The 24,346-nt window shown below is 43.4% G+C and overlaps 1 protein-coding gene across 3 annotated transcripts in view; it reads left to right on the top strand.

The window, feature by feature from the left end:
* The window catches only part of DENND5B (DENN domain containing 5B), a 91,301-nt gene extending 71,800 nt beyond the window's left edge, over positions 1-19,501 (top strand). For all 3 annotated transcript variants that reach the window (XM_033162874.1, XM_033162873.1, XM_033162872.1), the window contains 12 exons: positions 561-713; positions 2,033-2,111; positions 3,435-3,516; positions 6,839-6,967; positions 8,320-8,441; positions 11,112-11,257; positions 12,539-12,657; positions 13,063-13,250; positions 13,401-13,483; positions 15,468-15,594; positions 16,797-16,971; positions 18,742-19,501. In XM_033162874.1, the coding sequence (XP_033018765.1) occupies positions 561-713; positions 2,033-2,111; positions 3,435-3,516; positions 6,839-6,967; positions 8,320-8,441; positions 11,112-11,257; positions 12,539-12,657; positions 13,063-13,250; positions 13,401-13,483; positions 15,468-15,594; positions 16,797-16,971; positions 18,742-18,925 (1,587 nt within the window). In that variant the 3' untranslated portion in view covers positions 18,926-19,501. The remainder of the gene's footprint in view (positions 1-560; positions 714-2,032; positions 2,112-3,434; positions 3,517-6,838; positions 6,968-8,319; positions 8,442-11,111; positions 11,258-12,538; positions 12,658-13,062; positions 13,251-13,400; positions 13,484-15,467; positions 15,595-16,796; positions 16,972-18,741) is intronic.
* The last annotated feature ends 4,845 nt before the right edge of the window (positions 19,502-24,346 follow it).

Below are 24,346 nucleotides of genomic sequence, written 5' to 3'. Positions count from 1 at the left end.
CCCTTCACTGTGGAGTGGCAGCATTGCCCTAAAAGAATGCCCAGATGCTTGCAAGTGTGTGGGAATATGGCTGTTTTTTATGGTTTACTTATTATGAATGGGATAGGAAGTGGTTTGCATGTAGAGGACTAGTATTTCCCCCTCTTGTGTTAGACTGCAGAGGATTGTACCTTGGGAGAGTCTACATATCTGATCATCTCACTGGTTCTGCACATACTAAGAGGGAGTCCTGTTTTGTAGCTTATTTCACATAAAGATTCAACCAGCCTCAGTGAGGTTCACGTCACTAGAAATTAAAGCAAAGCATGATAGATTATCCAGTTGCTGTTTGGCTGCTTTTTACTAAGACGATTCTAAAGCACCTTTTGCCACATTTGGGCCACTTGCAAAATATGAAAATAGAAGTACATAACAGGACGAAAGACAATAAAGAAAGGCAGTAAAGCAACAGAGACAGCAATTAAAATCAGCATAAAAATCAGCTCAGTGGATTCCTTGGGTGACTGATGAGTTTCCATGCTTTGCGTAATGATGCTTGTAAATCCCTTGCTTGTTTGCAGACTAAACGTATGCTGGTAGAGAAGATGGGCCATGAAGCTGTTGAGCTTGGACATGGAGAGGCCAACATAACGGGTCTGGAAGAGAATACGCTCATCGCTAGCCTTTGTGACTTGCTGGAAAGAATTTGGAGTCACGGACTACTGGTCAAACAGGTCAGTGACTTGGAAAACACAAAGATCCTCAGCTGCTATACTATTTCATACCCCTTTTTAGGACTAAGCTGTCACTCATCTTAGAGTGCTTCTGGGAACGTATGATGTTAGCCTTACACTTGATTCACCTAGCCCAGGACTGTTGTCTTGCTCTGTCAGTGGGTTGCTGGTGCCTCAAGCAGTTACCTGATACTTCATGACTGGATGAAACAATGCATGTTGTTGCATGGAACCATCTCAGTAAAGGAGTCTTGAATCCTGAGTCAGACCACTGGTCCATCTAGGTCCATATTGTCTACTCAGATTGACAGTATATTTCATCCTCTCGATCGGAAATGGTTGACCTGCTCCTATCAGTAAAATGCTACATCTTTGGAGGCAGCTGTAAGGTGTTTGTTAGTACTAGTGCTGTTTTTATACCCACAGCAAGCTTATTAAAGCATTTTGGTCTTTAGTATCTAATGGAATTCAGGCCTTTTATTTATTTGCCAAGGTTTCAGGTTGATGCCTTTCCCAGCCCCTGCTACCTAAGATCATTTTAAATGCAGATACTGAGAGCTGAACATAGAATCTCTTTGTATGCAAAATGTGCTTACCCACTGAGAGCTATGTTTCTTAATTGGTATGGGTTTGGGGCTTTTTCCTACACGGGAGTGCAATCTTTAGGGAAAGCATCTTGCGCAAAGCTGCCCTTGCATCTTTGTAGCATGGGTATTGGTGAGTTTGTGATGCAATATAAGGAATATAAGTACTTACACCTGCAGCTCTAACTTTTTGGATTGGATGAATGGGTTGAAGTACCTAGAACCATAGAACTGTAGAGTTGGAAGGGACCCAGAGAGTCATCTATTCCAACCCCCTACAATGCAGGAATCTCAACTAGATCATACATATAGAATCATAATCAGTCCAGTCAATCAGTCAAAGTGTTATAGGTTAGCTGAATGCCGTGGTGGTGATTGGTTGTGATGCTGGAGTCCAGATATGCAGGGTTTCAAGCCCCATGTAAATCTACAGGACAGAAAGGTGCAAATCCATTCATAGTTTCACTTGCTGCATGGCAAGAGCCATTGTGGTATAGCATTAAAACTGTTGGACACTGATAAAAGACTCTCAGGCTCAAACTTCTGCTGTGACGCTTGTCAGGTGGCCCCAGGGGAAACCACTCTCTTTAAACCTAACCTGCCTTGCAGGCTAAAATGCAGTGTTTTGCTTTGGAGGGAAATATAAAAGTGACACCATAAAATTGATTTAGGTATATCTGCACTGTGCAGCAGGAAAAGCTGCAAATGGTTTCTGAAAATCTGTTTTTTTTTAAGGGGAAATCTGCATTGTGGTCCCATTTAATTCAGTACCAGGAGAGGGAAGAGAAACAGGAGCAGCTTGCAGAATCCCCAAGTGAGTACAGAATACTTGGGTCAAGTGGTTTTGTGCAGTGTTAATAGCTGTACCTTATAATGGAAATATTAACTGGGTGATGGCCAAAGAAGGAGGAGAAATAAAAGTACTCCTAAAATTTGCTAAGCACCTGCAGAGATCCAAATAGTTGGTGGGCACACTGTTTTGCAGAGTGACTCAGTTTTTGTCTTGGTGTGTTTTGCAGTAATTTCTCCTAGGTCTTGATTGTTTGGATGAAAAACTGCTGAGTTGCCCTTATCAGTAATATATTACAGAAGCAGTTGCATTTTTGTTTGTGGGTTGGGTGTTCTTGTATATGCACAGCAAGCTTATATGAGAATGTTAACTTGTTCTGAAGTATTTAATGGCATTCAAATAGGCTGTTTATTCCCACAATTTTGAAGAGGAGTGTTTTCTTCTGGTACAGTTGGAATCTGTTGACAAACACAGACTGTCCACACTGGCTGGTGCTGATGAATGTTGGGAATCCCAACAACCTCTTGCAAGGCCACACATTCCTTCTCTAGTCTCTTCCATCCTTGATGCTCTTCCTCTCTCCCCCACCAGGAAGATGGGAAGGATTTGTCCATATTGGCTGGGAGAGGGACAGTGGCATGGAAAGATGGCAAGTTGGAGGGAGATAAGAGTGGAGGAGACAAGGGGTTGTGGGATGGGGAGGGGGCGATGATAAAAAAGACCTAAGGAGGAAGGATTGGAATGAAAAGTAGAGTGTTCCCTTTACTCCAGCTCTAGCCTGTAAAACTTCAATGACATATTTCTGCTTCTAATATATAAAGTTTTGTGATGTTTAGCTATTTAATGCTTGGAGCTAGCCAGACTGATAGGGAGGGATCTGTGTGTTGTTCATGGTAATGAAAAAGCTGAACAGGAGGCACTGAAATTAGACTACACAATTGGGCATAGCATGCCTTTTACATGATGGTAATAACTTGCATAATTGCAAACACTTTATCATTTGCATTTCGATTGCAGGAATCGGCATAAGGATTTTTCTCATGTGTAAAAACAACAACAACAATGTTTGCACTGAACAGGCTTATGTAGCTTTTACAATTGTAAAAGTGGAATCATTTTTTAATGATTCTTCTTAAATCTACAGAGTCCAGCTCTGGATTAACTAAAGGGAAAAGTAACCAGTAAGCTGCCGTGATGTAAAACTGTGGCAGACAAGTAGAAATGTCTTTGCATGACATCCTTCTGCTCCTGGTGGAGTTCTCAAAGAGGCTTAGGATTATTTCTGCAGCTTCCTGATAATGTGTTGCTAACAAATTAATGCAGCTTCCCCCCCCCCTCACTCCACAGTTGCCGTAGGGCCAGAACGAAGGAAGTCTGACACAGGGCTTATGTTACCTACTCTGAGAGTCTCGCTTATCAGTGATATGAGGTATGAGATTCAATATGTAAAATGTTGGCTTAAAATGTTGATACCACAGCCTAAAACTGAATGCTGATGCATATTACAGCTCTATGGCCATCAAATATATTTTGCCTTGCGGTTGTTGTTATTTGCAATACTTGAGAGCATGGAAAGAATGAATCAGGGAGAGGAATCTTCTTCTGCACAGCTTCAGGGATGTGGTGTGATATGTCAGTATGGTGCAGTGTTAGATTAGGCCCAGGGGGATATAGGTTCTGATCCCCACTCATCCATGAAGCTCACTCAACAAGTCCCAATTCCCTCACTTACTGGGGAAGCCAATCTGTGGTTCCATGTGGGGGGGGGGGGCGCAGCAGGCACCCTTTTCTGTGACCGTGGGGTGTTTGTGCACGCTAGGTAAAAAAAAAAGATAAAGGGCCCCTGGATGGTTAAGTCCCGTCAAAGATGACTATGGGGTTGCGGCACTCATCTCGCTTTCAGGCCGAGGGAGCCAGCATTGGTCCACAGACAGCTTTCTGGGTCACGTGGCCAGCATGATTAAACCGCTTCTGGCGCAACGGAACACCATGACAGAAACCAGAGCGCATGGAAACGCAGCAGTACCTATTTATCTACTTGCACTGGCGTGTTTTCGAACTGCTAGGTTGGCAGGAGTTGGGACAAAGCAACAGGAGCTCACCCCGTCACAGGGATTCGAACCGCCGACCTTCTGATCTGCAAGCCCAAGAGGCTCAGTGGTTTAGACCACAGTGCCACCCATGTCCTACAGCCAGCTGGGCAGGAGAGCAAGGGCAGGACTGGTCTCTAGGGAGCCAACCAGAATCCGTTATTGGGCTTCTGTGGCCAGGGCCTGGGAATGACAGAAGACATTGCTCAACGTAGTCTACTCCTAGGGCAGTGGTGGCGAACCTTTTAGAGACCGCGTGCCCAAACTGTAAACCAAAACCCGCTTATTTATCACAAAGTGCCCAAACTTGTTGAGCTTTTTTGGGGGAGCTTCTGGAGGAAGTGCAAGGAGACGAGACCGGCCGCCACTCCTGTCGCCCAAGAGGGAAACATGAGCACAGCGGCCGGGGCAAAAAACAACAACAACAACGGCGCGTGGATTGGAAAGCCTTTTTTCGGGAGACCAAACAGGCGGACAAACAAACGCCCACCTCCGCCTTGCCAAGGGAGCGGGGAGGAGCCAGTCACCCGAGGCGCCCAGGAAGCCTCGTAAAGGAGCCGGGAGCGGAGGGAGGGCGCGGGCAGACGCCGCTCGAAGGAGATGAAGACGCAGCAGTGGCTCTCCTTTTGAAGGGGCTTCGGCCCCGCACCTGCTGCTGCCCCTAAAGAAGCGGAGGGTCCTCGTTCCCTCAGCGGACTTGAGGCAGCGGCAGCGACTTCTCCCGGCCGTCCCAGGAAAGCGCCGCCGGCGAAGGCGTGGAGAGGCTGTTGCGCGCGCGCCTCCTTCATCGTCTTCCCCCTCACTCACTCAGCCCTTGCATAAGGTGACAACCTCCGGCTGCCAGCGTCGACTCCGCCCCTTCGCCCAAGGCGGTGGCGGGAGTGGAAGCCGCCCGCCCTCGCCTCCCATCCCGGAAGCACTGGAAGGGCGCGCAGAGAGACGGCCCTGAGCCGATGGTGCGCGTGCCAGCAGTGAGGGCTCTGCGTGCCAGATGTGGCACGCATGCCATAGGTTCGCCACCACTGTCCTAGGGCTTAAAAGGAGAGCCCCATCTTGTTCTCCTCACCTCAGTCCATTCCGGATAAATAGTCTCCCTCCCACACCAGAACTACTCAGTCTTCCAGAAAAAGAAACTCCCTCTGTGAAAACAGAAGTCCTTGAGCTATTAGAATGACTTTGCTGGGATAACCCATTGTGTCTTCATACTGAATATTTAAAGCATCCTTGCCGAGAGTCTGAATGTTACCATTTGCCCCAGAGCATAAGATAGCTCTAATACATTTCAGTTTTGTGTTATCATCTGTTGTGTCTAATCTGCTTCCCTGAGCATATCATTGCATACAGAGGAGAGCATGCTGGGAACAAAGTTTCTACCCTTTGGGTCTGAGTGGAAACAGCCGTCAATGTCCACCTCCATTTTCTTTGGCAAGGTTAGGGAAATTATTTATCTGCCTTTAGTGTTTTGGTGCTTTTAAATGGAGCTCTTGATCAAAGATGGGAACCAGGGAGGCATCTGCTTTGATATAGTCCCCTATCAGAAGGCTTTAAATAGCTATGCTGAATGTTTCAGCACGATGCGGGTGAATAATGTGTGTGCATCGCATTTCTCAAGGACTTCTGATCACATGCCCAGTTGTGTTGTGCTGGAAAGCCTAAGAGCTGCCTGTCAGAGACTGAGCCAAAAAATGAGGGGGCTGCTTTGCAGCAAGTGTTGGGAGCGCCAGAAGCAAGGCTCTTTTGTAGTTATTTGGATGGTTGCAGTGAGTCACTGCTCAAGGAAGGGGAGGCTGTGGGAGTTGTTAACAAAGGACAAAGGGAGCTGTAAGGGATTATCTCACTGCTTTGAAACAGCCTGCTGGAGTTTCAAGGGCTCGCTTTAGGTCTTAATTGTGTGAGGAGTTGGGAACCACAATAAATTTGTGTCATCTCAGGCAAAACTATTAAACTGAGGTCAGGGATGTATGCGGAGCAAATCCTGGCAGGCACTTGGTTTTTGAAAAGCTGCAGGAAGCAATGCAGTGTTTGGGGCTGTGCAAATATATTGTAGCATATTGCAGTCCTGGCGTGTGATATAAGCAGCCTTCTCTTCTTAACTGTTGCAGCTCAGCTGCTGCTGCTGCTGCTGCTGCTGCAGCAACAACAATGCTCCTACCCATGCCAGCATTATTCCCTTCTGGAACTGGGGCTGTGATGGCAGAGGGAGCAGCCATGGTGTGTAGGCTCCTTCTGTGTGAGCTAAAGCTTCTCACATAGTTACATTATTCCCAGCAGGCCTTGGTGCAGCCTGGTACCTGCACATCAATTAAGGAGTCTCATTTGGAGGTCTGCTACTTCCTCCCCTATTCCATCTTTCTAAGAACTGGGAGGAAGCATGCAACACCTGATCTGTAGTAACATAGATGAAAATATGTAAGTGTACATGCAGGTCATTCTAGCACGGGTCTATGGGATGGAGAAGGTAATTGGCTCAGTCTCTGAACTATCATTTTGCATGTGTCTCTGATTGACCAACTTTGGTTCCAAAAAAAGAAGGAAAGTATCTCTCTCAAGCCTGAAGTCTTCTCACACCAGTCTCAGTTACTTAGCTGAAAATCCTGCAGCATATAAGAACTGTGTTTCATTCTTTCTTTTTAACTTGTGGGTTTCTTTATTTTCCTTCAGGCACATTCAGAACATGAGTGAAATTAAGACTGATGTTGGCCGAGCTCGAGCCTGGATACGGCTGTCCCTTGAAAAGAAACTTTTGTCTCAGCATCTCAAGCAGCTGCTTTCCAACCAAGCCCTGGCAAAGTAAGCAATGTGGTTGTCAAGGACCAGTCCTTTTTAGGGCCTTCATCTGAGGCAAAAAATTCTGGGTACATTAAACACAATATATAGGCTTGCTTCTGGATAAATGCACTTTGGAATGTGTTGCAGAGCTCTTTGGTTTCACCTGGGTACTGAAAGCTTCTGTTTTGGTGCTTGGGGTAACATGGTTTCATGGGAGTTGGACGTCCCTGTTGTAGATCATCAGCTCCAGCAAGCATACCCAATGACAATGGGACTTGTAGTTCAGCAATACCCAGAGGGCCAAAAGTTATTCATACCTGCTCTAGATGCTTAACGCTAGCCCAACATTTACCAACCCACTGTCTTCCATGTGTTTTCAAGTCTTCAATTCCACAGCCATAGTAGGAGTTGTAGTCTGAAACATCTGGAGGGCACTAAGGTGACAAAACATGTTTTGGTCACTCCACCACCCTGAACCATTGGACATGGATAGCAGCCAATTATGGGGAGACAAAAGAGCTCTGCATTTTAACAGATGTGTGTACAAGGCTAACAAATGGCTGCTTTACATATCTATCTATCTATCTATCTATCTATCTATCTATCTATCTATCTATCTCTATCTATCTCTATCTATCTATCTATCTATCTATCATCTATCTATCTATCTATCTATCTATCTATCTTTCTATCTATCTTTCTATCTTTCTATCTCACATATGGTTTTGGATCAGGGTACCTTAAAAACCTGTTGTTGTTGTTGCTGCTGCTGCTGCTTGTTTGTTTGTTTGTTTCTTGTCCTTAATAGTTGTCTAGAGAACATGCTGTTTAATCAATAAAATCACTTATGAAGCATAAAGACAAGCCATTTCTCCCATACAATCTACTGTGCATTGTAACATAATTCAAACCCCCCACCCGACCACTTCCTTTTGAAAACAAGTTAGGTGGCTACAAGGAGTAAGACTGTATCAACAGAAAGACAGAGAAAGCCATATATCAAGAACTGAACCATCCTTAAAAGTACTTGGTTTAGAGCAGCCAGTAGCCCAGCTTGGTATAAAGCCATTTTAGCCCAGGCTGTGCAAACATTTGCTTTTTTCCTAACAAACTCGAAAAACTCACCTAAATTATTGCATGCTTCCTACACTGGCATATTAAAGAAATGAAATTAAAACCGGAACTATTGAATTTTTTCATTATGTCTGAGAATTAACAGAAGAAGGAAAAAACATAGACAGGTGGTTTTGTTTAGATGGTACAAGGACAATTAATCTACTTTTGCCTTTAGTTTTTTTTTTCTCATCCAGCACTTCCCTAATATAGTTCTGTTGTTTTCAGGGGTGTCTAAACATCTTCCCTGTTACTTGCAGGAAATTGTACAAGCGTTATGCCTTTCTGCGCTGCGAAGAAGAGCGGGAACAGTTCCTCTATCACCTCCTCTCGCTCAACGCTGTGAATTACTTCTGCTTCACAAGTGTCTTCACCACCATCGGTGAGTAGGGTGGAATCTCATCCTCAGCTTGAGCTGCTGCTGCGTGATAAAGGAATAACTCTGGTCTTCTAACAAAGCCTGAAGTCATGGCTATTGCGACCGGCACTGATCCCCATTTGGTGTCGACTTGCTATCTCTTTGCACAAACTGTAGGCGCACACCTCCTTTGCATGCACAACTTTCCAGATCATGATAGAATTCAACTCCGATCAGCACAGCCAGTGTGGCCAAAGGTCAGGAAAGATGGGAGTTGTGGTCCAGCAACATCTGGAGGGAGCCAGGTTCCGCATCCCCATTTGAGGTCCTCATCCATTGTTGTTCCCACATTATACGTGGAAGTATATGAAAAGTTTTAACCCATATTGTTTGCCTTTCCTGCATGTTTACACAGTATATAAGTAAAAGAGGCATTGGTTGCCTTTGACATAGTGAACTGCCCTGACACCTCCTGGTATAGGGCAGTGTATAAGTTGAATTAATAATAATAATAATAATAATAATAATAATAATAATAATAGTGATCAGTTCTGTAATTATGGCTTATACAGAGATACCTCGGGTTACAAACACTTCGGATTACAGACTCCGCTAACCCCGACGTAGTACCTCGGGTTAAGAACTTTGCCCCAGGATGAGAACGGAAATTGCGTGGCGGCAGCAGCGGGAGGCCCCATTAGCTGAAGTGGTAACTCAGGTTAAGAACGGACCTCCGGAACGAATTAAGTTCGTAACCAGAGGTACCACTGCAGAGAACGTGCGACCCTCCAGATGTTTTTAGACCACATCTCCCATCAGCCCCAACAAGCATGGCCAGTGGACAAGGATGGTGGAATTTGTATTCAAACAGTTATCTGGAGGACAGTACAGTTACATTTTTTCGGGTTACGTACTCCGGTAACCCGGAAGTGTTTTTCGTTGTGCATGCGCAGAGGCGTCCTGTACAGTTTGCACATGTGCAAAGCGTGATATCGCTGTTCGGGTTGTGTACTTTTCGGGTTACGAACAGCACCCCGGAACCAATTAAGTACGTAATCCGGAACCAATTAAGTACAGTCATACCTCAGGTTGCACTCGCTGCGGGTTGTGCGTTTTCGGGATACGGACGCGCCGAACTCGGAAGTACCTGAACGGGTTACTTCCAGGTTTCGGTGCTTGCGTATGCGCAGAAGCACCGAATCATGACCCACGCGTGCACAGACACGGCGCTGCAGGTTGCGAACGTGCCTCCCGTATGGATCACTTTCACAACCCAAGCGTCCACTGTATTAGTAACCCCTGCCCTGGAAAGATGCTATATTTGAGGCATTGCGAGAAATTTAAATGGCAGTCGCTTGACCTATCTGCCTAATTGGAGCATCAGAAAAAAATGTACTGAAAGGCAGTTCAAGTTTGATAGCAGGATAGATTGATAGGCACATGGGGGGGGTACCATATACATCTCAAAACTGCACCAGTTTTATGACAGTTCATTCAGTTTTGCCAGAGAAGTAGAGGCACCAAACTTGGATCTTTACACTAATGGCAATGTGTACAGCAAAGCTCCATGGAAATAGAACAGCAAGTATGAATTTTTACCTCCTGACATCCACCCTACCTTCTAAAAATAGCAACTAATTCCTAACTTTGCTTGCTCTTTAATTTTGGTTGTGCAGTCATAGCAACACCTAGTGGCTACTTGCATTGTTGCATAATAAAAGCTGACATAGCTAGTTCTGTGCTGAAATCAGCAAGGTAAGAAGCACAACTTTGTCACTTATTTATTTGTTTGTTTTATTTCAAAAACTTGCCGCTTTCCCAAAATATTGTAAAAGAAGACCCCTGCATTTTAAGCCCCCCCCCCACACACAAATTAAACAGTAACTAAAGCTCAAATCAGAAATTATGCTGATTGCAAGAATGCAATTAACATGCTTGTTTCTTTGTTATGTAAAGAACAGCTGCAGGGAAGCCTGAGCAGCCTCCAGGCGTGGAACTTTCTCTCTCTCTTTCCCCACCTCCCTGCCAAAGTTTGCATTTCAAAGGAGGAGAGCCAGTGTGGTGTAGTGGTTAAGAGTGGTAGACTCATAGGTTTACTCTAAGCTCCTCCACATGCAGCTGCTGGGTGACCTTGGGCTAGTCACACTTCTCTGAAGTCTCTCAGCCCCACTCACCTCACAGAGTGTTTGTTGTGGGGGAGGAAGGGAAAGGAGACTGTTAGCCGCTTTGAGACTCCTTCGGGTAGTGAAAAGCGGGATATCAAATCCAAATCCAAACTCCTCTTCCCTTTAAAATGCAAAAAGCAGCTGCAGAGAGAGAAGCAAGGGAAGAGGATTAAACCTGCAGGAGCCAAGGCAAGGGCAAAGTGTTGGCTTAGAAAGAAGAGCAGAGATACAGGGTGCTTCTAAGTGCTTCTGAACCCAGGAATGTGTTTTCATTTAAAAAGTTGTTGCTTAACAACAGGGAGTTGGAAATCCCTGCTGATCTACTGCAAATCCCAGAGATTTACCTGGAGATCCCAGGCAGCCTATCCCTGCAAATGGCATTGTTCTCTTTAAAAAAAAAAAAAAACAACCTTGATGTATGCATCCTCCTACATATTTAGTAGCAACAGTGTTGTTCCTAGTGGGCCTGCAATACTTAATTTATAATATGAAGCCACCCTTTTGAATGTTCTTTCTTTGTTATTTGCAGTGATTCCATATAGGACGGTGATAATCCCCATTAAAAAACTAAGCAATGCAATCACCACGTCAAACCCATGGATTTGTGTTTCGGGAGAACTGGGAGATACTGGAATAATGCAGATCCCAAAGAACCTTTTAGAAATGACATTTGAGGTGAGTTTAGTGCCCTGCACTTTCGCCCTGTTTTCAGATGTTGGTTGCTGCCGCTGTCAGGAAACCCTTGTTTAAAATTGCGACACAGGTAGAATTTTAAGCAACACCTGGTGGTGCTTTTAAAAACCTGCAGAAATAACTTGATGGCCAGCAAAAGCATGAAGCTTTTTGCTGCAAAAAGGAGCCTGCTTTGCTCTCCGATAGACAACCACAATATATTCTGGTCTCTCGGGGAACAGAGAAGCTTTATAGCTCCTTGTCACTTTCCTTTCTAAAAGCTTGGTAAGGATAATGCTGGTGAAGAGATCACCATTTCTCTGCATTGCTCATAATAACATGGCACTCTGTCATGATTCTTTGGGGACCCATCATGTTTTCATTGAGAGTTATAAACACTGGAAATGATTAAGGGCTTCCTTTTGTGGTGATGGTTGGTATTGTATTGCGGCACCAATATTCATAATAAAAGAGGCTGAGTTCCCTGAGAGTACAGGGAGTTTTTCCCTCATCACAACTGACAATGGGTGATCCCTGCTTGGCGCATGGCATTTGGTCATGGCCAAAAGTGCATCACCAGATACATTTCTACCATACTGGCCTCCCCTCTCCCTCCTGAGAAGCAACAGCAATCCATCTTCTAGAAATCTCGCAGAGCAGCTATGGCTCATTGAGCGAGTTGCCTCTTGACTCAGCCCACATTTATCACACTCATTTTGGTATTTCCTTGTTTACCAGAGGTGTGTAGGGCAGCAGGGTGTAGGGCCCCCAAATTAGATGATGATTACTTGGCTATGAAACACACCGTTTGATCTTGAGCCAAGTCACTATTTCTCAGACTAACCTAGCTCACAAAGGTTGTTATGAGGATAAAACAATTGAGGGACAGAATTATGTATGTTGCCTTAGAGTCTTCTTGGGTTTATATGCTTGATAAATAAACTGACTCCATTGCAAAGCATAGTGTTTGACATAAATAAGGCTGAAATGAGCATTGTATCTGTGCTGTTAGATCAGCAGTGGTTCATATCACACACTTGATATTGCAGTCTTTTAAGTTAAGAAGATTCATATGTGGACCAGATCACATTTGGTCTGATTATAACATTTAGTAATGCTTGATCATCCGCAATATACATCCAGGGACTTCTAAATACAGAGTTCGCTCCGAGGGAGCAAAGGCTGCCATATTTTGCTGCCTGATTTGAGAAATGAAAGAAAATGGGGTGAATTTGGTTGTGTATATACTAAAAGTAATTAAGTTTGTCCTTTTCTTTTTTTCAGTGTCAGAACTTGGGGAAGCTAACTACTGTTCAGATAGGTCATGACAACTCAGGACTGTTAGCCAAATGGCTGGTGGATTGTGTCATGGTCAGGAACGAAATCACAGGACACACTTACAAGTAAGTCTTGAAGAGTGAAGGAAAACATTATATGAAAGGCATGCAAGACTGAACTCCTCTATCTTACTTAAAGTTGAGATGCTAAATATATGAATATGATCACTTTTACTTACTGCTTTGCAGATACATGTCTACTCAAAAGTAAGTCCCACTGAATTCTATGGGGCTTACTCCCAGGTAAGTGGGTATAAGACTGCAGTCTTAATCATACTTGCAAATTAGTTCACAAGTTTTTTATTTGGGATGTTTGTAGATTACACTAGCCCTACAGTGACCCCATTCATATGAACTGATGCAACAAGAAATCCCAAAACTTGTGGTTTCCTGTACGTTAGAGCTTGTGTGGTTATACCTTTCTGACTAGAACACTGAAACCAGTTCCAACACCATTTTGTGACCCCTTAGGTTCCCATGTGGAAGATGGTTGGGGAAGGGTGTCGATGATGGTAGCCTGGAGAGGATTCTCATAGGAGAGTTGCTTTCAACAGCATCGGATGAAGATCTTGGGAAGCAGTGCCGAACCCCACCTCAACAGAAATCCCCAACAACAGCCCGGAGATTGAGTATCACTTCTCTCACGGGGAAAAATACAAGTAAGACATAACTTCTCGCGATAACACCATAAATGTGGCCAATGATGACATTTTTTAACAATTCCCTTTTATCATTTGAACCTTCGAATTTCTTGAGACTGAATTCTGCCCTCCTTTTTCACACACACCCCACTCCTTTTTTTTCTGCAGAACCCAATGCAGGACAGATCCAGGAGGGGATCGGGGAGGCTGTGAACAATATTGTGAAGCATTTCCACAAACCTGAAAAAGAGGTACCTTTTCAAACAATTGCAATTTTCCCTTGAGCAAATTCAACAGTCCCAGGATGCGCTAATTGCTAGATTATCAACCATAAGAAAGTCCATACCCCTCCTAGCCTTTCCTGCCCCTTTGGAATTCAGCTATGCAACCCATACAACAAAGCCCTTATCCAACGAAGATTGGACATTAAGTCAGTTCCTGACCCCAGAAGAAATGGGCCTTCCAGCACCCCCCTCAATACCTCAAACAATAACACACCAAGTTGAATTAGCTGTGCCAATGATCAGGAACGGCTCAATCTTTGCGGATGACCTAGGATTTCTAGATGCCATTCAGGCGGAAGATAGAAACACGGACATGGTGGATGAATGCCCTGTCAGAGAAACTAAAAACACCATGCTGCTAAAGACGACAACAATGCCAAGCTGCTAAAGACCCAATTGCAATTATATTAATGTTTCCAAAGGGGATGTTAGCAAATCTCTTCCACTGGCTGCTGGGGTGACAAGAGGGTTATGTGGAAGAGGCGCAGAATCTTGATCAATTTACAACATCATCAAATTTCTGGTTTCAGATTCATCATTGTGGCAAGCTTTGGAGTTCATTGCATAACTGCTCATTGTTCGTTATGTGATCATGCTCTTGAAGCAGACTTTCAGCAACTCCCATCGCCACCCCACTCTTTTTATATATGCATTCAGAGTTTACTGGTGGAAAGTATGAAATTTTGGTGGTATATGTCTTTCAAGCAGTTCAGAACCACATTGTTTTTGCCCACAATATTTGCAGTGGGTGCAAATGGTTTCTGAGTCCATTCAAAGTTTAAAGAACAGGCCAACTAGCTTACAGAAAAGGAAAAGCAGAATTTAACAACCCCAGCATTTGACACGATGTTCAGATATTTGTTCCCATGTGAGCAAATGGGATGCAGACTTCTTAAAGCAACTTCTGCAGCACAGAGATGAAGAGGCAGGGACTTGGCCATAGCTCACTGCTGTAGCAAATCTCTACCCAACTCTAGAGCCTTCTTTCTCAATTAGAAGAACATGCAAGCAGCTCTTGCAACAAAACGTTGGAAGTGTGGGTTGCATCTGCTCACTGTTTTAATTCAATCAGCCATGCCTTCCTCCATATCTCTGGGCAGATCAACACCACATGTTTAAAACACACATCCAGTGCACTTTAAAACCCTATGACTTCCCCCGAGGAATCCTGGGAACTGTAGTTTGTAAAGAGTATTGGAAATTGTAGGTCTCGGGGGGGGGGACTACAGTCCCCCCCACTCTTTGGGAGAAGTTGTGTGCTTTAAATGTGCAATGAACTCACTTTAAATGTTTGGTGTAGATCAGTCCTCTATCATCCCCTCTCTCTGCCCCCAGCCAACCCACCCACCCAGTTAGCATCTTGTGGTCACTGAGCACACTCAGTCCTTACTGGGCTATTTGATATCCCAGCACCCCTCCTGGCACTCACCCTGATGCTTTGTAAAGAGGGGTGTTTTTTTGCGTACTTCTGCAAACTCAAGGTTCCTCCCCGAGTCCACTGACATCTCTCTCCTGTGAATGGGTGGTGTAATTTTGGCTAAATAGGGACCAGTACTCAGAATACTGAGGTTGATATTAGTGTATATGAGGAATAAAAATCTGGAGCAATGCCAATTGTTCTTGCCTGTTATTATATTCTTAGCCCTTGCACCAGAATAAATCTTGCAAGTATCCAGAAAGGGAGCTGCATCAGCAACAACGTTCTCCCTCTCCCTGGTATCTGCTGGCTCAAAAACTGACTCATGAAATGCAGCTTTTTGCATTTCACAAGTGCCCCATCTCTGAACCCAGATCACATTTCGGCCTAAGGTGCAGACATGGAAAACCAAGTTGCACTCATTATAACAAGTCTCAAAAGCTGATTAAAAAGGATCCGTAGCTAAGGAAAAAAAATAAGAAGTAGCTTGTGTTGGTATGCCAGTGTTCACAACCATTATTTCTCTTTCTGCAGAGGGGAAGCCTCACTGTTCTCTTGTGTGGAGAAAATGGTCTGGTTGCAGCACTGGAGCAGGTCTTCCACCATGGTTTCAAGTCTGCTCGTATCTTCCATAAGAATGTCTTCATCTGGGACTTCATAGGTAATTGGCACATTCAGTTCAATTGGGGTTTATGGGCCCAACTTCCTGAAGCCCACATGTTTGGACTTCATGTCATTCTGGTGAAACTGAATGCCGCCCATCTCTAACTGGTGGCTACTTGCTGAGAGAACCATTTGGCCAGCCCTACTGTTAGACCATTAGACAATGTGGAATAGTCCACCTTGGTCAACAAGTGGGGGAGCTACTTTCAGACCAGCAAACTGGCAATTACTTTGTTTTGCTTTTAAAGTAATAAACAGCTCAGAAAGAGGGGGAAGGTCTTGTACCGTCTCTCGCCTTATTCTCACATTGCTTTCATAGTGTGGGTCATGCTTCTTGATGGACAGGTAAGATTGCCACACTGGTAAGATTTTAAATGGGGAAGGGAAATGGAACACATAGTTGACTTGGCTACTTCCCACACCACAGCTGCCACTCCCTGAAATTCACCAAGACATTCCATATGCAATGAAAATTGGATTTTTCTAGGCAGGTCCATATCTTCCTTTGTTTGAACAGGCCTGTATTTGCCAAGTGACCCTTAACTTGCAAGACAGTGTAAAGCAACAGAATGTGCATAATGCCTTCAAGGCATTCATTACCTCTGAATTCATGGATACTGTGTGTTAATGTGTTAGGAATGCACTTTGAGGCAATAAATTAGCTGTGATTCTGGAACTGCCTAGGCCAAATTGTCACTCAGGAAATAGCTTCAGACATAATGACAAAATGGTTACTTTAACTGTTCCTCATATAATAGTAATTTCAAAGTCCTAATTGCCATGAATCTGTGGCTTCTAAATGCTTAGTTACTGATGTTAAAACCGTGTTTATGGAAGACAATCTTACTCGGCTATGTGTGATCACCAAAGAAAGAGAAAGAAAGAAGAATAGAAGAAGTTGTGCAATCACACTCAACTTGTACAACTGATACAGAATTGTTTTTCATGGTGCAGGTTTTGGATCAAGCTGGGTGTGCTTAAAAGTTTAATACTTTTTTAAAGCACAAACACAGCCCTGCCTCTAGTTACATAGCTTCAGTGCTGTGTGTTATTTGCACTTGTGAATCCTAACTTCTGAAGGGCGTCACTCAACAAAATGGCAGCTTGAAAGGGCTGAGAGATTATTTCCATTCTGCATTCAGTGAGCTTTTGTTCTCTGTCTCTCTCCCTCTCCCCTCCTACCCCACCATCCACCTTCAGAAAAGGCAGTTGCCTACTTTGAGACCACTGACCAGCTTGGGGACAGTGAAGAGGATGTTCTTCTTCAAAAATCCTCCTGCAAAACATTTTGCCACTATGTAAATGCCATCAATACGGCACCACGGAACATAGGGAAGGACGGCAAATTCCAAATTCTAGTTTGCCTTGGAACTCGGTACGTATGTCGTTTGCTCACAAATGTCTTCTAAGATGCAAAAGTCTTCAAAGCTGTTCTCTTCCTTAGCAACACTCTGAGGTCATGTAGACCATTTCCAGTCCCTCAAAATGGGCAACTGAGACTGCGAGTGGCTTGTCCAAAATCATGATGGCATCATTAGAAACTGGGTTTTGGAGCCAGGGTTTTTCCAGTAATACCTCTAATATTTTTTACTTGAATCTATTTTTAAGCTCCTCCTCCGTATACATTTGTTAGATCTCTTTTGAGTTCTTTAGTCTGGATTTTTGAGCAGAATTGAGCAGATTTCTGGCAGCTGCCAGAAGCCGCCATAGCACTTACTGTAAACTAGCAGTAAAATAGCTTGTCACCTTCAGCAACCTTGCCTTTTATATGATGTGCACAGATTATTAGGAAATTTATGTTAATGGAGAACCATCTCTCTCAGTCCATACAACAGATAAGTTATTTTATTTATTAAATTTGTACTGCCCATCACCCCAGAATTACAGAGCAGTTTGCAGTCCATGTCTCAGGGGCTTCTGATTCATCTAAATCCCCCCCCCCCCATTCACAAAAGATGCTGATCTCTCTTGTGCCATTGCCAACTTCAGCCACTTTGCATGAGCAAGGTAAGAGTCCTCAACAAACAGTTTCATTACACTGGGAGAATCAGCAGTTAAACACTCTGAATTCTTGGAGATGAATCTTCCTGACACTGGCACAAATAACTTGTTCCTTGCTTCTCCATGGCATTTGATTTCTTTTTGAAACAGGCCATCTGTTTTGAGGCAACAATAATGAAAGTGAAAATGGGTCTGCAACTCAACAATTGAGCCCTTCAGATCCCATCCATTGTTTGGCCACGTTCAACATAATTTTCAGAGGCTGAATCAAACATCAAATATTATCCTCTGATTTGGAAAAAAGTGTGCAAGTGCTCTTAACAGCAGCTGCTGCGTGATTACTTTCAGTTTTGCTTTTCTGCTGTGCTTTCCTCATGATCTCTTTTCTAGCCAAATGTTTTCAGGTGCTACTTTTGGGAACTCTTAGCGCAAGGTTGGGGAACCTGTAGCCTTTCAGATGCTTCTGGACTCCAGCTCCCATAACCCTGTACTCCTGGCTGTTCTGAAACTGATGGGAGCTGCAATCCAACAACTGAAAGGCCACACAGCTTCCCCATTCCGGTCTTAGTGGGATAGGATACAATGATTTTAAATGCTTCTTCAAAAAGATTCCTGCACTGTAAGGGATTGGACTAGATAACCCTCATGGTCTCTTCCAACCTACAATTCCATGATTTTGTGATTCATTGATAATACCCTGTAGCTTGCAACAAAACCAACATTCTGCAAGTAATTACCTAGCAAAGCCTCTTTAAAAGTACCACTGTTCCCATATGTGTTTGTTGCTGTAACCTTGGTTTAATGTGCCAGTGTGCAGGGAAAGCATGATTTGGCTTCTCAAGCTAAACTTTTTGGGAGATACCAACAAGGCTTGCTTTTCACCTTGCACAAAGACTTGAGAGGCTGGGGGAAGTGCCTGAACAGTGGTTTGCAATGGAGATGTACGCTTACCATGGTTAATGAAAACAGTTGTTGGAAGCACTGCTTGAAACCATGGCTTCGGGTCCTGTTTGGCTGCCCATTTATACTAATGGTTGAGGGATTTGCAGTGGAAGAAAGGAAGGAAACTCTTAATTAAATGTTATGTCTGCATGAAGTATCTGGATGTGCCATAAATTGGTTGATGATACAATTTCTTCTGCAGGGATCACTTCATCCCGCAGTGGATTCCCTTACTGGCAGAGTGCCCAGCCATCACTCGGATGTACGAAGAGAACGCTCTCCTGCGTGACCGCATGATGGTGAATTCTCTCATCAGAGTCCTACAGACATTGCAGGACTTCAGCATTGTCCTGGAAGGGTCACTCGTCAAAGGGGTGGATGTGTAGTGTATGGCTTTGCAGACCTGCTCTGCCTCTCTCTTCTCCCAAGCAAAGGGATGTGTTGAATTTGGGAGAGGGTGGATCTGTTAAAATGCAAATGCTGCTGGTAGTGCCCCACTGTGTGTTTTAAAAAACAGCTTGTTGATAGGTGAGAATAGGGTTTGTGGGCAGATTCTTCGCTTGTGTAGTTTCCTTACTGGTCTGCCCCGAAGCCACAAACAAGCTACGCTGCAGTATTGTAGTTTTCAAACCAGAGGTTTAGTATAAAATAGAGTATTTTCATGTGTTCAATGTGTGTAAATAGGCTACCTTACTTCAGAAATATTACCAATATGGAACTTTTCTTAGAATCAGTGTTCTTGGGGTTGGGGGAGGGAAGGAAATGTAGCCTAAAACAACTTTATAGGGTTGGGTGAAGGAGGGAAGCATTTCTTGCAAGTATGGGAAAAAGCCACTCCATCTGTAAATATTGTACAAACGTAGCGCGGGGGGCTTTTTTGCATATTGCAGAGGAACAACTGAAGACTCTCTGGGGTAGCCACTGCTGTATTCTTCTTGTGAATGTATATTGTTTGCTCTGTTCCCTGTATGTGTTGGGAGGGGGGGTCTCGTTATTCCGTTTATATCCAAACCTTTGTTTGTGTGCATCCAATAAGCTGTGAATCATAGGATTCTGGATCCCCTCTCTGACTTTCGTCAGTCAGTGCAAGTGGTGCAAAGGAAAGTCTTCACACTGGACATGAGGAGTTCTTGAGCTTTGAACAGGGATCCACTGGATTACAAAAAGAGGAGAAAAGCTGTACTAGAGCGTTGAGTGGTTAACTGGCCTTTCAACACTCTCTCTCTCTCTCTCCTTCTCTCCTTTCCCTTCACTCCCCATTTGGGGTTTGGAGTTCTGTTGCAATGCCTGCTTCAGGAGACATTTTTGAAAGGGGAGAGGAAGGCTTCTGGAAGGAAAAGCAATCTCTTATCACAAACAGTTTCTGCATGATTGTTTCGGAAGGTTTAAAATGTCAGCAGCCTCCCTGCCCTGCAACTGTATTACTCCGATGGGAGGCTTGCTTATAACCTTTTAATGCTACAACTCTTCCCATGTAAACTGAAAGGGTCCGTATATAGCAAGGTGCTCTAGGCAAGACGACCAGGATGTGGGGAGTTACCATGTAGAAATAACCCCCCATGCAGTTAGGTAAAGGCTCCCCTAAGGGATGATGCTTACGTTGCCTTAGTGGTCCGGTAGCTATTTCAGCATTTCTCCTTCCCATGCCACTCGGGTAACAGAGGAAGCCAATAGGTGCATGGGAGGGCTTGGCAATGGTACCAGAATAGCCCTACCTGGGAGCAATGGTGGCACAGGGAAGTAGCTGCATTTCGGCTCCTCCCATGTGAACTCAGCGTTGCTATGATGCCACAGTGGCATGTGAAAGCATCCCACTGGAACAGCGGCTTGTGCACCTCATAATGCAAGGCATCCCTTGGTTTTGTACAGAGGCAACAGATACCCAAATCTAGAGGCTATCCTGACAAGTGGATAGATGCAATATTTTGAGAAGCAAAACAAGTTGCTTTAAGCAGACCAATTTAAGTTAGTACTGGCAGATGTATCATTTATATTATTCTATTCCCCCACCCTCAATTGAGATGGCATTTGGGGCTGGATGAGCCCTCTCTGTCAGTTCCTTGTTAACTTGTAAAGCACTGGGGGGGGGCATGGCCAGTCACACTATTCATCATGCCTGACTCTGTAGTCCTTCTGAGAGAAGTGATGGATACCTTTCATCTTAAGCTATAGCACATACACACCCTGCTCCATTGGTGCTTCCTCTACTTTCTAATACTGTTATAGAGTCCAAGAGAGAGGGCCCCTTAAGGCTGAAGCAGGTGGAAAACCCTGAAAGCAAAATACACAGTATCTGGGAAAGAAAACAGCCAAGAGCATAGTGTGCAAAGCCTCTATTTATTTCACTTAACAGATGATATTCCTAAGTAGTACGCTGACAAGGAACTCTCTTAGGGCGTGATATTAAGGGTGAGACAGTATGTTCAGTGACAAACACAGGGCTCCCAACTCTGGGGTTTGCCATCAGCATGCAAAGTGGCAGGGGGAGAGGGGCATTTGCAAGGGAGAAATGGCAAAGGGTTGCTTCTCTCAGAAACTTGCATCCCGCACACAAGTCAGGAAAAATGGCAGGGAAGGGATGTGAGGGAGAACGCGGTGGATGGAAGAAGGGTTAAGTGCATACTTAACTGCTGCCAATTTGTACTTCATCAGGAGCCCTAGCTTTGAGGACCCTGTGTTTTGATGTGCCATGTGTCTTTCCACCCTTTTTCTGCTAATGATACCTGGGACCTCCAAAGGCCCTTCACCTGTGAATTTGTTATCCAAAAAAAAAAGAGCAGAAAGCTGGGAATGTTAACCATAAGCCATAAGAAGATTCTGAGCCAACAAGTGGCTTGCACACATCAAGATATTTCACCAATATCTCTGTTCCCTTGAAAAATTAGGTGGCACCTTTGGCCACAACATTTGCTGAAATAGCACATGAATCCCAATGCATGAAATTTGCCCAAAGGGCTTTAGCAACATGACTATGAAACATGAATGCGTTTGGAAATATTCACGAAAATTTCAGAACACATATTTGGGGGTGGGGAGAGATTTCCAGATAATCCTTCTCGAGCAAAACCACCTTCCTTTTTACCCCAACCATTTATTTACCTCATTTATGATCAGATGGTTCCCAGGTAACCCCAGTCCGATGTTGATGGAAGACATGTTCATGCAATCTCAGGCATGATTTTAAGTATTTCCAGAGCTAACTGTTTTGTGGAGTGACATGCAACCCCATTACAAACTGGAGAAGTTATTTGATATTTCATTCCTTCTCATTGACTCTGCTCTAGTTAGAAGAGAAATGGTTATTGCATTGAAAACCCAAGTATGTACAGTTTACTAGAGATATTTGCTCCTTCCTTGTTTTCCTGTAATTTCCAGCTAGCCAATGCAATTTGGCACTCACTGCTGTTTTTCTCAAGAAACAAATGGTGGATTGTTTGTAGTTTTATCTATATTTTGCCTGTTGATATTTCTGAAAAATTCCTTTGTACAGTACTTAGAGCTAAAAAGACTGAGCTAAGAAAAATGAGGATATGGTACAGAACCAAAGGAATTGTCCAGATATCAATGTGCTTTGCTTTTTACATGTCTCAAAACTGGCCCCAGTCGTTGAAGAAGTCCCATGTCTTGTTTTACTAAATGACAGCAAATAAAAAGCAATATGTTACTTGGATGGCTACATTCATTCCAGAAGAATCTGAGTCAAACTGGAGACCTGGATTCCTTAACTGACTACCATCTCCCCTTGCATCTACTGGCTTTCTGTACTATCCCCTTTCTGCTTTGACATTTATTTCATGACATGGGGGAAATAACCATTGGTGCAGATAAAGAGAGACACCCAATCAAGGTTTTTTGCCTGAAATTCACAGCGGGTCTCTATCCACCTCTAGCATGTGGCTCTGGATGTCTTGCCTCACAATATAATTTCTTTCTGTAAAGCATTTAATTGGAGCTGGTGTGAAAGGGACACTCTGGGTGTCGAGTTTCCTTTTAGGCAATAAAGCACTGTATAAACGTGTAGTATTGTAACAACCTTAAGGTATTTCTGAAGCATGAGATTGATCTCTGGTAGATTAATTATATTTGACAACTTCAGGAGTGCAGTTCTTCCGTTACATTAGTTGTGCAACTTTTTTGTTTAAGAAACAATTTTGATCACTTGAAACAGGTTCCCCACCCCTGTTGCGGTTTTCAGAAACTGTTCCAGTTTCTTTAAAAGAGTGAGGAAGACTTTAGTAGTCGTGGTTCTCTGGAATTTAATGTACCTTTTAAACATCAGTATTAATTAATGAGCTTTTGTTGATTTTGAGAAACCAACTTTTAAAGCAGCTAAGGCTTTCTGGTAACTTGCCAAGTAAAAATTCTGTGTTCAAGAACAGCGGCTCTCAAAACACTGTACATTCTTTATAGCATTGCTAAGCTAACATAGTAAGGACACTTGAAGCTATGAAGTAGAATTGCAAAGTAGATCAATATGTAACACAGTTTATGGGTCTTTGAGGCAAACCAGAATGTGGTTCTCTCAGTGCAGAGGAAACCCCACCACTTCATCTTTCTAATTAACACTTTAGCAGCCCATTTACTTGGAGTTAAATTCCATTATTTTTTAACTGGGATTGATCTCTGAGTAAAGATGTTTGGGATGGGGCTGTTAGCTGCTTTTTTGTTTAGAGCAAGTTTTAAGAGGTGGTGCAGTGTCATAATTAACATTGATTTTCCTCTTCCCAATCAAGTGAAGGTGCATTTCTCATAAGGAAACGTCGTATGTTATACTTGAAATGTATAAATATACCTGACAAGAGTTTATTAAAGAACTCCTTCTGCCCCCACCCTTAAATATCTTCAGAATATGTTGCTATTTTATCTTCACATTATTCATAAATTAATCAGGACTGGATAATGTTCAGGAAGTGAATATCAGTAAAAGTATTGTTATTTCAAGCACTTTAGCATACATATCACAAACTGACGTGGGTGTTTTTTTCCAGGGTTTGGATTACTATTAAATGCAGCTTTTCATGCAATGGTATTTACAAATAAAACTATGAGAACAACAATGTGTCATGTGATGCTTCATGGGGGGGGGGTATTTGGCTGTTTCTGTTTATATTCTGATTACGTATTTTGTGTTTTTATATTGTAATTTTATCTTGTGAACCGCTTTGAGACCTGCGGGTATAGGATGGTATGTAAATTATTATTATTATGTTTTATTTTAATTAAGGCCAATAAAATAAAAATACTTTGTAGAATTTAACATGCTGAACTGTGAAGGTATAGCATCAACACTATTTTTAGGGGTTGGGGTATGCTGTCAATATTTATTTTTCTCATTTAGGCCCATTAAGTTCATTTTCTAGTGTCCAGTCTCAAAGATGTGTTCTCCCTAAGTCCATATGCCTAGCATCTTTGCACTGCTGCGACAGCGATGTCTACGCTGGCTTTGTCATGTACACAAAATGGAAGATGCCAGGATATTAAACAATAGGCAAGTATATTTAGAGGGTGGAGGGGTTAAAATGGCAAATGCAGATTATCCATTTGGGCATGAATAGAGAGAATAATTTCCTTCCCAATACAGTTATTAATTAACATAGTGCAAGTTTGGTTGTGTTGTTACCAGTTACTACTTTTGTGAAGTAGTCTGCACCAGACCAAAGTGGAAAATATTGCAGAAGTACTGTAATACCAGCTGAACAAAAGGCGTCTTGTACCCTAGCTTTGCTATTACTTCCCAATTTGAATTTTATTTGCAAGTCTTTAGGGTTGGCACTCTTGTAATATTTGACTGGTTGATTGACCAAAAG

The sequence above is a fragment of the Lacerta agilis genome, chromosome 10 (genome assembly GCF_009819535.1).
Source record: "Lacerta agilis isolate rLacAgi1 chromosome 10, rLacAgi1.pri, whole genome shotgun sequence".
Lineage (NCBI taxonomy): Eukaryota > Metazoa > Chordata > Lepidosauria > Squamata > Lacertidae > Lacerta > Lacerta agilis.
Note: the sequence above shows the minus strand (reverse complement) of the source record. Positions and strands in the feature narration are given on the sequence as shown.